The sequence below is a fragment of the Coffea arabica genome, chromosome 3c, assembly GCF_036785885.1.
Source record: "Coffea arabica cultivar ET-39 chromosome 3c, Coffea Arabica ET-39 HiFi, whole genome shotgun sequence".
NCBI lineage: Eukaryota > Viridiplantae > Streptophyta > Magnoliopsida > Gentianales > Rubiaceae > Coffea > Coffea arabica.
The window spans coordinates 2516859-2530090 of record NC_092314.1 but is presented as its reverse complement, the minus strand read 5'-3'; the positions used below and the strand labels follow the sequence as shown (position 1 = coordinate 2530090).

Sequence of the window (13232 nt, the reverse complement as noted above, 5' to 3'; positions counted from 1 at the left end):
ACTTAGCATCCCTAAACTTTCAAATCCCAGTGTCAGAGAGCTGTATGAGCGAAGAAAGATGCATAAGTGACAACAAATGAAGTAAATAGATTCCCCAGTCACATATCACACATTTATACACTTACAAGAGTTAAAACATAAGCCTCCAAAAATAGTTCAACAAAAGTCTGATCTGAACTTCTTACGAACTGATATGCAGCCCCTCTGATGATCCCTGAAGATTCTGATCTCAGAACAATCCCTCAAATCCTCAAGACTAATATATTGTTGCTTCACCATCCTAGAGAAATCACATCCAGTATCATGTATCCAGATATAGGGTTGACATGTTTCATCATAGTAATACAGCAAGCTCCTCATCCCTCCTCCATTGCTTCCTTTTCCTTTGCCAGGCATGTAACTCTTATAAATACTCTTGCATTTCAGCCTTTTCGATGATCCTGGCTTCAAAGAATGAGCTTTCTTGAGTATTGATCCCACTCTTACCTGCAACTCGATTGCCTTGTCACTGAAGTTCCAAATCCTGGTTCCAACTCCTGTGACTTGCGTATGATCACGACATCCATTGAAGCACTTCGCAAGCGAGAGAAAGCTTATCTTTCGCATTTTAGCCCCAGAGAGTCTCAAACTTGGGAGCTATAGATTTGCAGTTATCAGAGTTTGGTGATGTTTCTAATCAGGGAGACACTACACTAAAACCATAACTCTCGGTGTTCATTCTAATGTCTGCTGATTTTGATCATTGATTGCTGGTCCTACGAAAAATCTATCATCAATAGTCCACTCCTGATATTAAGAGAACTCATTCCTAAGAGCAGAAAGTTTGTTAGTATAGGGACGCCCTTTGAGCACTTTATTAGAGGATTAACATTTTGAGCAAAACAGAAAGTTAAATTTTATCGCAACTAACACCTTTTGGGCCTGTTAGGAGAGCAAAAAGAAACAAAAGGCGCCCATAAAGCTCTCAGAACTTAGAATGTCATGATGAAGTGGTATACTTTGTTGCTTCTACTTTCATCATTATGCTCATGCTTTTGCATAGACTTTTCTTTCAAGTTTCAAACAAGCATCTTCCCCTGATCCCAGCAAAACTTAAACTATTATACGTATTTCGGTTGACCCTGACTTTTGATCTACCATCCATTTGGTATGAAGCACTAACAATAGTTAGTTGATTTGATCCCACGATTGCCTTTCTCAGTGGAACTGTAAAAAGTGCAGCAGCTGGTAATGGTGATTGTTGTGAATTTCAGCATTCTGGAATCGTATGAATAGTGCTACCTCTTCATAAGCGAATTGACTATAAACCAAGGTAAGGACCACAGCCGACATCAACCCCAGTAAGAAACTCAACTGGCCACCCCTTAAGGCCTTAATTAACACCATATGTCTGAAATCAATTTTGTTTATTTGCATGCGAGCATGGTCACATGCATTCATTCATCACCTGTATGGTGGTTTTATTTCATTTACCTGGTGGTCCGAACAAAAGATTTTCTTCTTTTATAATTTTATTGCTCAACTACTATAAAGGGATAGGTAGCAACATCAGGTGCGGGAATTTGGACTTGCTATCCCAGATTAGTGAAGTTGGTCTTCTGGTTTTCCTACTCTATTAATGATTTTAATCTAACATCCATTCTCAGCCACAAATTGGAGCCGATAATCAGAAGGCTAAAGAATGCCCATGTATTCATTCCATTGCTGCAGCAAAAGAACCAATTAATATGAAAAAACAAAGGACTAGCAATATGTATTAGCAGTTTATACCATTTCAAGATGATGCAAAAAGGGATTTCTCACACGAGAGAGAGAGAGAGAGAATAAAGTACAGAAGAGTGGAGCAACATTTACATGGAAAGACTAAAACTAGTTCATTTATGAATTTGACTGATAGGGTTTTTTCTTTGAAGTACAAAACTGATTGCTATCCATGAAATATACCTCATGCTCTCCAAAGTCGAAATGGTGTGTATTGTGTAACATTATCAGACTGTACAAGTGAAGAATATCTATTAACCATTATCAGATGGTGATGATGACAAGAACATTGGAGAGGTATACTCTATAAAAATAGATTAGTCAAAAGAATTTACATTAACAAGAGGTCTACTTCTCGTGATTATCTTGAGAGGGATCTATCTTGATTATAAATGGTTCATTAAGATGTACAGGAGAATCAGCCACAATCGGCAACTGCGGTGACGGAGCAATACCATCGAAGTCCTCATTTTCAGCCAATGCTTTCTCCAAAGCCCTCTTTGCAACTCTCGTTACACAGAATATTAGAATGACTGCAAGGACAGCCAAATGAGAAGTAAACATCTGGACCTCAAACAAAGTCAACGTTCTTAGGAGATGACATTTACCAACAATGCTCATGAAGAATACAACCTTCTTCATGTCAGAGTTCATATTTCATATTTCAATTTCTATTAGCACTGAGACCCTACAGGGAAAGTACAGGAAAATACAGAAGCCACTAACAACAGATCTATACAATCCATGGGTCAAGATGGAACTCATGGAAGATGAAAGGAGAACCAACAAAACTTACCAGACACTACAAGGCCCAATGCAATAAATGCCTGCATCACAAAAAACAGAACACAGGAGCACAAGTCAGAATTCACAAAGAAGAGAACTTCATCTTTGTTCTAAACATTTTCATGTCATGATTTGATGATTAGAACGTGGAAAATAAATCTTGGAAACAGATATTCAGGCCAAAAGGTAGTCAGAAAACAGCAAAAGCTTTATATTCCTCTCATGCAAGCACCACTGTTGCTCACAGAAACCAGAGTTAATAAAGACTAGATCCAGTATTACATGTCGCCACTCGATTGAATTTGACTACTACGTGCAAAGAAAGCGCAGATACAATATACTTGCAGATTTTAACATCATCTGACTCATGCCCTTTACTTAAGAACCCAAGACTATGCAACATAGGAAAAAGTGGGCTGTAAAGTGGGAACCGTGTAAACGATATATATAAAGCTAGTCTTTCTTTCCTTTTGTAACATTTTAAGTATCTTGGAGAGTGCATGTAAACTTTGATATCTTAGTTACAGGCAGCAGTAATTTTTGTTAATAAAAAACCGGGTGTGATTCTAAACATTTGAAAGCCAGAAGTAAACTATTCAGTGTCAATGATGATATCATCAGCAATGGGTGTGTAAAATAGCAATATATACATACAAGTAGCCACCAGAAAATTTCAAAGAGAACAAAAAAGAAAAAGAAAAAATAAAATATTCAAAAGTGGTTCTCCTCCTTCCTCAACAGCAAACATGAACATACATGTAGGATCTATGTGAGCATATGCAGGCAATATCTATCATACAGCTATAACATGTAACCAAGTTTCACCAATTAAACCCTCGCTAGAGTTGAGATTAACAATTCAAATCACATTCAATGATGGAACCATTCGCAGTGAAGGGGAGGACCAGACTATTTACTGCAGTATGTGAGCCATCAATTAAGATCATCATTTTTCCCCCTTCTCATACTTGGAATAAGCAAATAATGTCAATATTTGGAAACTTGCATCTTATTCTTATTCAAGGAAAAAGAAAAGGGAAACCAAAACCATCTAGGTTAATCAAGGATGAGTGTCAGGCTTGGCTCTTACCCAACGAGTTTTCGAGAATTCACTCCATCCATGAGTTACATCAGAAAGATCCTTCAACGTTGTTCCAACATATACCAGAGCTAGAGTTATTGGCTGCACAGAAAAGAATAATAGACAAGTTTAAAACTATAGAACGTACAGATGAAAACATAGTTGAGAGATGTATAATGGCTTCATTTTTTGTTGGCACAACTTAGGTCAAGTCACAAGTGAAGCTCCTACAAACCAAGTTTGATAAAGACATACATAGTGTCATTCAAAACATTCAATTACAAACAATTTCTAGTTAGATACATACCATCATTCCCAACCATGAAGCCAGCACATATTCGCCAAAGGGTACTGGAGTGACGGACAGTAGGTAGTTTAACATGTTAAATGGAAGTAAAGGAACAAGTCGTAGGAGCAGCACAATCTGTCACAAAGCCATAGGTTAACTTATAATTGAAGAACTCTCCTACAAGGTACAGATAACGGAAGTAGAGGATTAACTGAATTAACAACCCAACCTTAAAGCCAGATCTCCGAATAGCAATTGCAACTGCTTGGAACTGTGGATAGTCTTTTAATTTGGAAATAACAAATGACCTCCCAATCTATTGTGACATAGCACAAGAACATTCATTAGCAAGATGAAGCATCCAGTTTAAGGCAATAGTTGATTATACATTCTCAAGGGAAGATGACTAAAAAGATTTTTTTTTCTTTTAGCAAATGAAAAGTTTTTTTTTTTTTGAGCAATTGAAAAAGTTAAACATAGAGATAATGGAGCTCAAGGAAATGGCTGTCACAAAACTTACAGTTCTGCCAAGAAGAAATGCTGCACCAGCACCAATTGAAGCACCAAGGGAATCAGCGATGAAACCCACAGGCAAGCCAAAAAGATAACCACCACCTAGCTGAAAGAATTACCGAATAAAAGTTTGGCTACATAAGAACTGAGCATTATTACAAAAGACCGCACTATATTTTCTCTAAATAGAACTGAACTCTCAGCAGTGAAAGGACAGTCAATTGATTTATCAATCAAAACTACATTCAAGAACATCACTCAGCTCGCTAGATCAAATTATTTTGACAAGTAAGCTTTTAATGTTACCACTTTTGAATAGTCCAGTCACTTCAACATACTTGAGTTCAATTACTGCACTAAATTTTCACAAAAATCTTGTCTGTCAATTAGTGGAATAATATGTTGGCAGATGTTCCTCCTATACACGAGAAACAGAAAAATCAATTATGACTTTACAAGAAAAAGGTAGACATCATACTGTGAGTATTGAAGCTGGAACTGCCAGAATTGTCAGGGGGATATACGCAACCGCCCTGCGAGTTTCAGAAATCACATTAGCACAAGCTTAGAAGCACAACAACACATTCATGTCCTATGATATCATTTATATAGCTATGATCCTAATTTCAGAGGTGATCAAGTACAGTAGGCTCTTGATCTACGAATCCAGTGTACAACGATTTCATAGAAACCACGTCAACACATTCTTGCTTATGCTTTTTGCCTCAGCAAACCATAATATACATAACAACAGAACAATTGTTCTTAGTAGACACTTAACCACCCCAATACAAGGACAACTTTCTAAATTTTATTCAATGAAAATGTTTAAGTTTTGAAGACACAACCACCAGTGAAATAGAGAAACAATTATCCGGAATAGTTTTACCAAAATAACAATACATAGCAACTGATCACAATAGTCTTGGTGCAATAAGTTATACATCTCCATAGGCACAGTCCTTTATATTCTAAACAAAATTCGAGAAACGCAATCTGAAAGAAAAAACGATGTCTATGCTACTTTATTAATGCACAAAATGTCACTGTTGTCTCACGTTATTGACTACCATGTAACCAATCATTCTCATAATTCATCAATTCTCTTTAAGAGAAGGCCATCGTTAATCTCAGGGGGATTATTTATAATAAACATGTACACTGCAAATGCATCAACTATGTTTCTCAAAACAAGAAAACCAGAAACCAAAATACATTAAGAGAAAACAACAAAACTCTATCAGCAAAAACCATACTTACAAAACAAAAGGACCCCAAGGACCAAGATCCTGCTCTACCCATACTAAAAAGTTCTTCAGCATCTGCAAAAATAAACAAGTTATATAAGCACATAATTTTGGCAACCATAAGTTACTCCACGAAACAACAGTTTAGATGACAATATTTGGGATCCTAAGTGAAACCAAAACTAAACACTATACCTCCTGACATAAAGCCTAAACCCTAATGCCCCTTATTGGAGAGAGAGAAGATTATAGAGGGTAGACGAGTATCATACCAAATCATTCATGTTAAATTCTGAGCTCCAACAAGGACTATAATTTCAAGCACAATGAAAGGGTTACTGCACAAGATGCAACTTTTATCTATGCGAATAAAGTTGAAAATTTATGTGTTATATTATGCTATCAATGGGAAAGGCATATGCTAATGAAGCTTATTACACATATCTACTGTCCATATAACTACTCCTTTGATCTCTTGTTGCATTTACATCCTTTTCAAATTGTTGCAAATGTTCTTGAATGAAAAGTTTCAACTAAAAATCTTAATTTGCTTCAACGTTTTAAAACAAGAAAAAGGGTATTGGGTCCTATTATATCCTCAAAATTGAAAATTATATGATCATTGTCACATATATTTCCTTTTCCTCTACAGACAACGTACCCTTCCAGCCCTTACTTAATGCTCATGATTATCAAATTAAGTCATTCAACTTGGGTGAAAGGGAGCATGTAAGTAAAAGATTAAATGATGGACAAAGTTTACATATGCTCTAAAACATTCCCACTGTCCTTTAGTGATCATATATTTTCCTGAAAAGTAACATTAAAATGCAGGGTCCAGGAACATATCCTGGCAAGTGCCTCCTGCCTAGCAAGAAAAATTCTTCCACTTAGCTATAGATGGCAGGCCAAGAAGTCAAAGTTTCTTTGACTTAGCTACAGATGGTAAAGCCAAGAGGTCAAGGTCCCATTCTTCCGCTTGCTCATACCACTACCTACAAACTAACCAGCCATCATATTTGTATCAGGTAGCATGATACTGGTGCCAAGGATGGCCATTACTATTCATTGAAAAATCACATTGTTATACTACTAGCATACTTTTTTACATGTTATTTCAGTCGATTTTTTAATCACTATTCTCTGTAAGCTTAAATATCTTATCTTGATTTTTTAGCCAAAAAACACTTAGTTGATACCACCTCTTGATGACGTCCATTGTTCAGTCATGTCTAATAATGTCAGAAAATAAGCTTTCGTGGTTCCAGATCTCTGATGTTAGATAAGAAGTCCTAGATGGAGAATGGAATCTTTCAACCTCAAATTTTATGAACCTAAGAAGCGGCATTGGTGTTAGAAGGCCTTAAAAAAAAAGCACACACATACATATTGCCACATTCAGAGAACAACAAAGACATGACCACTAGAGAATTTATCGTATAGGATGGTGCACCTAATTAGAAAAAAGCAGATCCTGCAAGATGATAAGCATCACAATGAGTTCTTAATTGGCAATATAGATGAAGTGAAGATAGTCAAAACACTTCAGCAGCTTAAGCTCTAGCTCTACTCTACTGTGGTATTCTTTTTTTTTTCCCCATTATTTTCTCTTTGGGGTCTCTATTTCTTTTCTTGACACTTCTTTAGGTCCAGCTAAACTTAGTCTTACAGTCGCTAGACTCAAAAAACATATGGAACAAAATCTTCAACAATTTTGATAGAAGTAAACCGAATCAGACTAAATCGCAGATTGATGGCATCACATATAAAACGGTACACCAACGTAAATGGCAGAAAAAGGTTGTACAATACGAAGGTAAATGCCAAATGCACAAGCATAGAAGCAAACATTAATTAAAAAAACTGGAAAAAGCAAGAAGTCAAGGTGTCCCAGGTAAATGTACCTGATGTGACAAAGAATGCATCGAGGTAATTCTCACTTAACAAAAATTGTGCGCACTCATGATTCAAAATGAAAAATCTCAGAAAATAAACAAATTTTGGATAAATTAAGAAAGCCCAGATCAATCAATACTTGGAATCATCCAAAGTTACACCAGAAGTGCAAAAATCAGGAAGGAAAACAAACCAGACCTAGATCAGGAAAAAGAACAAAAAGTCCAACAAAGCACAAAAAAATCAGCAAAATAGAACAAAATAAACCTGAACCCGATGAAAATTCGTACCTTTTCAATGGGGAGAGTGTAACAAGCCGTGGCAATAGCAGCAACAAGGATCAAAAAAAGGGTAATTTTGAAGAAAGAAACCCAGCTGAATTTGAACGCCATTATTGATAAAGAAAGCCTTTTTCGCCAAGGCCTACACTCCTCTTCGTCTTGGTCCTCTGGATAATTGGATTGTTTGAATGGCAACCGAGGCCTTAAATTCAATCCGCCTAAATTTGCCAGATTTTCTCAATTGAAATGAAAAAAGGAGAAAAAAAAAAACTAAAAACCCACAATTACTTAGTTTGAATAGAATCCCAAACTTTAGCCCATGTATTTCTGGTTTTCCAAAACACACTCAACTGATTCTTCTCTGCGTATAGATATTAGATAGTCCGTTTTTGTGAGTGTGCTCGGAAGGTGGATTATGTTTTCCTTTTCTTTTCTTTTTTTTTTTTTTATGTCGAAGAAAGAGATGACGGCAGGAGTTAATTTACTTTTTTGTTTGCTTCTTTTTAGTTTCCTTAATCACTCGGTCTTGTTATTGTTTCCTTGGTCAAGGTTCAATGTGCTTGGAAAGCAACTTCGCAAAAGTGAGATCCAAGTCTTCTAATTTTTTGTTTTCTTTTACCTTTCTAGTATTTAACCTTTTTGGTGTGTGTTGGGCTATGTTTGGCTCCACGTAGGGGCGTAAATTGTAAACGAAACTTTTTAGTCACTCGAACACCTAGTGTTCAAATTTATTTAATTATTTTAACGAGTTTAAAATTATTGTGTTCAAGTTGAGTTTGTTTACTTAATTTATTACATTTAAATGAAATTTTATTGACCTGAAGTCCTCTCGAATTCGAGTACTTTGAATCCGTTGCCTAAAAATTTTAATTTTATGCTAATCGAGCTATATCCTAACGAAAGTCAAGAATTGTAAAACTAAAATTAGACAAAAATGAAATAAAACATTATAAAGAAGAAACATATTGGAACACTCACAATTTGAGAGAAGTCATCTGATTTTCTTTCGTTACATTTTTTTTTTTTTTTGGCAAGGGGTCTTGATTAAATACCTCTACAAGCGTCAACAACAATTACATCATGCTAGATAAACTCCAGCAAACAAATGCAAACACTAATATAATAGATGTAGACGCTAACACAACGAATTTTTTTTTTCAGTTATTGAATTTTGTGTCTAAAAATTGTGTTAACATTTGCATTTTTATTGATTTAACTTCTACATTATTATTTTAATATCTATACTGTGCAGTGCAATTGTGCATGACAATTGCAGTGCAGGTTACTAGCAAGTGATGTTTACTAAGGATTGACCCGTAAGGATTGATCCGGACACCCCTCTGTGTCGATAAAAAAAAAAAAAAAAAAGTGATGTTTACTAAGAACATCAAGAAACTTTTAAATTTACTTGCCTAGGTACAGCTGTGAAAGGGGTACCCCGACCCCCAGAAAATAAACAGGAGGGTGTTCTTCAAACACAAGGCAGTGACAAAAGGCATAAATCCATAGCCACTAAATACAAACACAAGCATACGAGTCAACCACTGAAGAACGCTCCAAAAGAAAACAAGAGCAGAAAAAGAGTACCAAGTGCACAACATCCTAGTTGCAGCTTTCTTTTTCTCTCATTTTCTTAAGAGAACTCAAGAATTCGGCAAATAAACCCTGTATCCCTGTGCTATCGTCAAAAGCCGGCAACTTTTGACAACGCTCAAGGGACTTATCTACCCATTCCCAAACCCCCCCTCCCAGTACCGACGTGGGAACGAAACCCCCCACAGGGGCAGCTTTCGATGGTAACTTTAGGTGATCGATTTTGATGATACTTAACATCGTACTTTATTGGAACTTTACAGCAAAACGGTTATAAAAAATAAAGAATCTATAGATGTATTCAACTATTCTACAGTGGTATTTGACCAAGTGGGACACCAACGAACGACAGAAAATGAAAAGAATCACTACTGAATTTTCACAGTACAACCAAATGTAAGTAGTATGGAAGGACCAATTTAGTCCAACCTCCTATGATTGCGCTTCCTTCTTTGCCTTGGCAGACCATCTTTCCTCTATCAAAATCTCAACAGCCCGGCTTGAACTTTCACTATGCCAATACTTTCCTGCACTCGCCGACTCCCAACTAAGAATTGAGGCATTGACAGCAAAAGGCCTCCCAAGTGAGCAATATGGTTTTGCCTTGATACACTACGATCTTGCGCATAACGCGTTCAGCAGTACATGACCAAGCATAAGGTCCACAAAATACTGGTGACCAATTTGGCCATCCCTCCACTTCATCTTCAGCGGGGCACGGCCATAATGAACCCCATCGTTGGCCCTGTTATCATAGTGCCACGGAAAGGTCATATCAAAATCATCGATCACTCTGCTGATCACATTGTACTGCCTCAACTTATCTATCACTACTCCATTGAAGGCCTCCATCTTGGACGGATTAAATCCCAAGCTTCTAGCATAGCCACCAGTTGTCACGGTGGTTCTATATATGACTTCTGGCAGGGGCATCCCCTTCCTCCTCAGCCCTTCCAATATCTCAGACCAAAATGCTGCGGCATAATCTGCTCCCTTGATGAAATGCCTAAGATTAGGCCAATAGATCCCGTCGTGTAAACCAGAATTCATTATCAAAGTGTCTGGGACAACTTCACGTGAAAAGTAACCTTTCAACAATTCTCTGTACTCTGCGTTTGACAATGAGTTCAATCCCTGATAGTTTGAAGTTTCATTCCAATGACCGTTGAAAATGCTCGTAATTCGAACAACTTGCGAAGGATTCTTGGGATTTGTGATGTTCATATCGAACCTTCGAGGAACAGTTGCAAAGTCCAATCCTAGGATGAAGTTAAGGATGTTACGGATGGTGTCACAATGGTTTGAGTCTCCCCACCAGAAAATCCAGCGATTACTTAAGCAATTCCAGGCTTGTTCACTGTTAAACATCTTAAATGAACAATGTGTTGAATACACCCAACCATTACTTTCCAAAATCCCCATAGGGCCATCACACCATGGATGTTGGCAGGGGAACAGTGGTTCTTGGCATCTGTATCGTCCATCGTAACTAATAGGGCAGCTATCATTCTTGGCATGCCGAGTCCATCGACCAGACCAAACATCTCTGACAAAATCAGACTTCACGCATTGACAGATTTCTGGTAACTGAGCGGATGATTTCTGGAATTTAATTGGGAAAACACGAAGAACTCTATCAATTGCAAATCTAGCAGGAGAAAATTTTAGTCCTTCATAATGTCGAAACAGCAGAATAATGGTAAGATTATAACGTCCTTCAAAATCTGGATGGACTTGGAGCCGAAATGTGTAGGTGCCATTCCCCATATCCGTAATTGGAGGCCTAGACTTCCAATTTTCACCAGAAAGGTCAATTTCAAAATAATCACCACCTAAGCAATGATGCTTTCCAAAACCATCCAATGCCTGGATCCTAAATTCATGGATATCTCCAGTAGACAACTCGATACTCTCCTGACCATCCAGACTTGGGACTGAGATACCCTCAGTTCTTGAATCCTTACACGGTTCACCACCAGGAGCCAACCAACCAGAAAGCAACGTTGATGAATAATTTGCCTCTAATTCAGCTAAAACCCAAGGGATAATCATTGGCTTAACAGTGTCTTCCAAATTTTCATCTTTTCGGGCTGAAAACAGGGGTAAAGCTTGAGGATCAAAACGGGTATCATTAACTCCCTTCTCAGCCAAATTGGCTGGTTCAGGAGCAACATCTGGAGCCAAAATTTCGTGGATTTTTGTCAAGTTTCTCAGGGTGTGATTCAGATTCAGGTAATGCTGTCTTATATACGGCTGAAGTTGAGAAACATCAGTAATGTTCAAATCTTGAAGGCTTTTTGTCAAGTTTGTACTACTATTATTAATCTTCAAAGTAACAAAATTCCTCTGAAGTCCACCCATATATATACCATCCATGCTACAAAAAATCAACATCCCAAGAAAGACAGCCATCAATAAAATCTTGAAACCCCAATGAACAGTAGGATAAATCCATGCAAAGTTCCCAACTTTCTCTGGCATGTGAGGAGACATCATTGTATTTCCTAACATAATTGCCAAAACCAGCAAAAACTCACTAAAAATTTAAGCACTATAATAACGTAAAGGAATTAAAATTTCCCATAAAACTCGCTGACAAACATACCCAAAATATACGCAGTGTACTAGTAAACAATAGAATTGCAGGTTTCTTGAAAAGATAAAACAAATAATTATTCTATAATACTTACCGTTAAGCTTCAATTTTCTGCTGAAAGATGATAAATGCACATCAAAGTTGGAGCGGTATAAACTTTTTTATCCAGCTAGCTAGCAGCTTATGAACTAATACAAAAGAAACTCCAGATGAATTGTGCAGAAATCAAAGAAAAGAAGACAGAGAAAAAGAGGGAGAGTTCAATAATGGAAGATAAGAACACTTAGTGGAGCACTAGACTACAAACTACAAAGTAGAAGTGGAGCAGGAGGGGAAAACTACTGGTTTTTAATGATGATAATACCCTTCCAAGGGATCAAAATTACGTTGAGGCACGTAAAGGACGATTTGTACGGCGCCGACAGACTGGTGGGCAAAACTGGCATCTGAAATTGATCCGTGCTCCACATTAGTACGAACAGTTAAATTTAAAATTTTTTTCCTCGCATCATCGTTTTATTTATGGGATAATATCAGAAACCTACCCTTAGGAGGTTTCTCTTAGCATCACCTAAGGTTTCAAAAATATCACTTACCTCTCTTACTTTAGTTATTTGTGTATCAAAATTTTTAAAAATCCTAAACTACCCTTTCACTTACTAAATAAAAATGTTCCTAAGTCACTTTGTTTACTTCAAGAAAACCATCACTTCGAAAACAATCTCTTGTAGTACTACTACATCACAATGCTATATCCTATAAAAATATAAATTTGAAAAATAAAAATGATATTTGAAAAGAAATACATTTGTATCAATTTAATTCGATATGCTCAAAATCGATTTCTTATGAATTTACATTTTTTCCACCATCTTCTTAACCCTTGCTCAAACCATAAAATTATACCAATTATTATAAAAATCAACTCAAAATAAGCAAATAAATAGTACCCTACTTTATCACAATCACAAAAGGTAAAAGATAAATAAAATTTAATTTTTTATAATTTATAATATAATATTGCATATTCATCCAAAAATATATGAGTAAGAGAGAATGATGGAGAAAAGGGAAAAAGAAGAAAGTGACTTCCATTTCTTTTTTTTTTTTAAATTTGAGCTTCATTTAGTTAATATGTTGTAAAATATGTGTTAAATGAGGGTTAATATAGTCTTTTGACAATTATTAG

General features: G+C 36.5%; 3 protein-coding genes across 3 annotated transcripts; all 3 read right to left on the bottom strand.

The window, feature by feature from the left end:
• Positions 1-156: 156 nt before the first annotated feature.
• Positions 157-606, bottom strand: LOC113735347 (uncharacterized). The gene has a single exon (XM_027262362.2). The coding sequence runs from the start codon at positions 604-606 to the stop codon at positions 157-159; it is 450 nt and encodes a 149-aa protein (XP_027118163.1).
• A 1243-nt stretch (positions 607-1849) lies between these two features.
• On the bottom strand, positions 1850-8354 carry LOC113734073 (uncharacterized). Its single transcript, XM_027260394.2, has 9 exons — positions 7864-8354; positions 5691-5752; positions 4909-4963; positions 4438-4536; positions 4147-4233; positions 3936-4052; positions 3638-3730; positions 2558-2588; positions 1850-2294 (listed from the first exon to the last, which is right to left on the bottom strand). The coding sequence occupies exons 1-9, from the start codon at positions 7963-7965 to the stop codon at positions 2110-2112; spliced, it is 831 nt and encodes a 276-aa protein (XP_027116195.1). The 5' UTR covers positions 7966-8354; the 3' UTR covers positions 1850-2109.
• A 1314-nt stretch (positions 8355-9668) lies between these two features.
• Positions 9669-12447, bottom strand: LOC113734072 (uncharacterized). The gene is made up of 2 exons (XM_027260393.2): positions 12138-12447; positions 9669-11951 (listed from the first exon to the last, which is right to left on the bottom strand). The coding sequence occupies exon 2, from the start codon at positions 11941-11943 to the stop codon at positions 10060-10062; it is 1884 nt and encodes a 627-aa protein (XP_027116194.1). The 5' UTR covers positions 11944-11951; positions 12138-12447; the 3' UTR covers positions 9669-10059.
• Between the last annotated feature and the right edge of the window lie 785 nt (positions 12448-13232).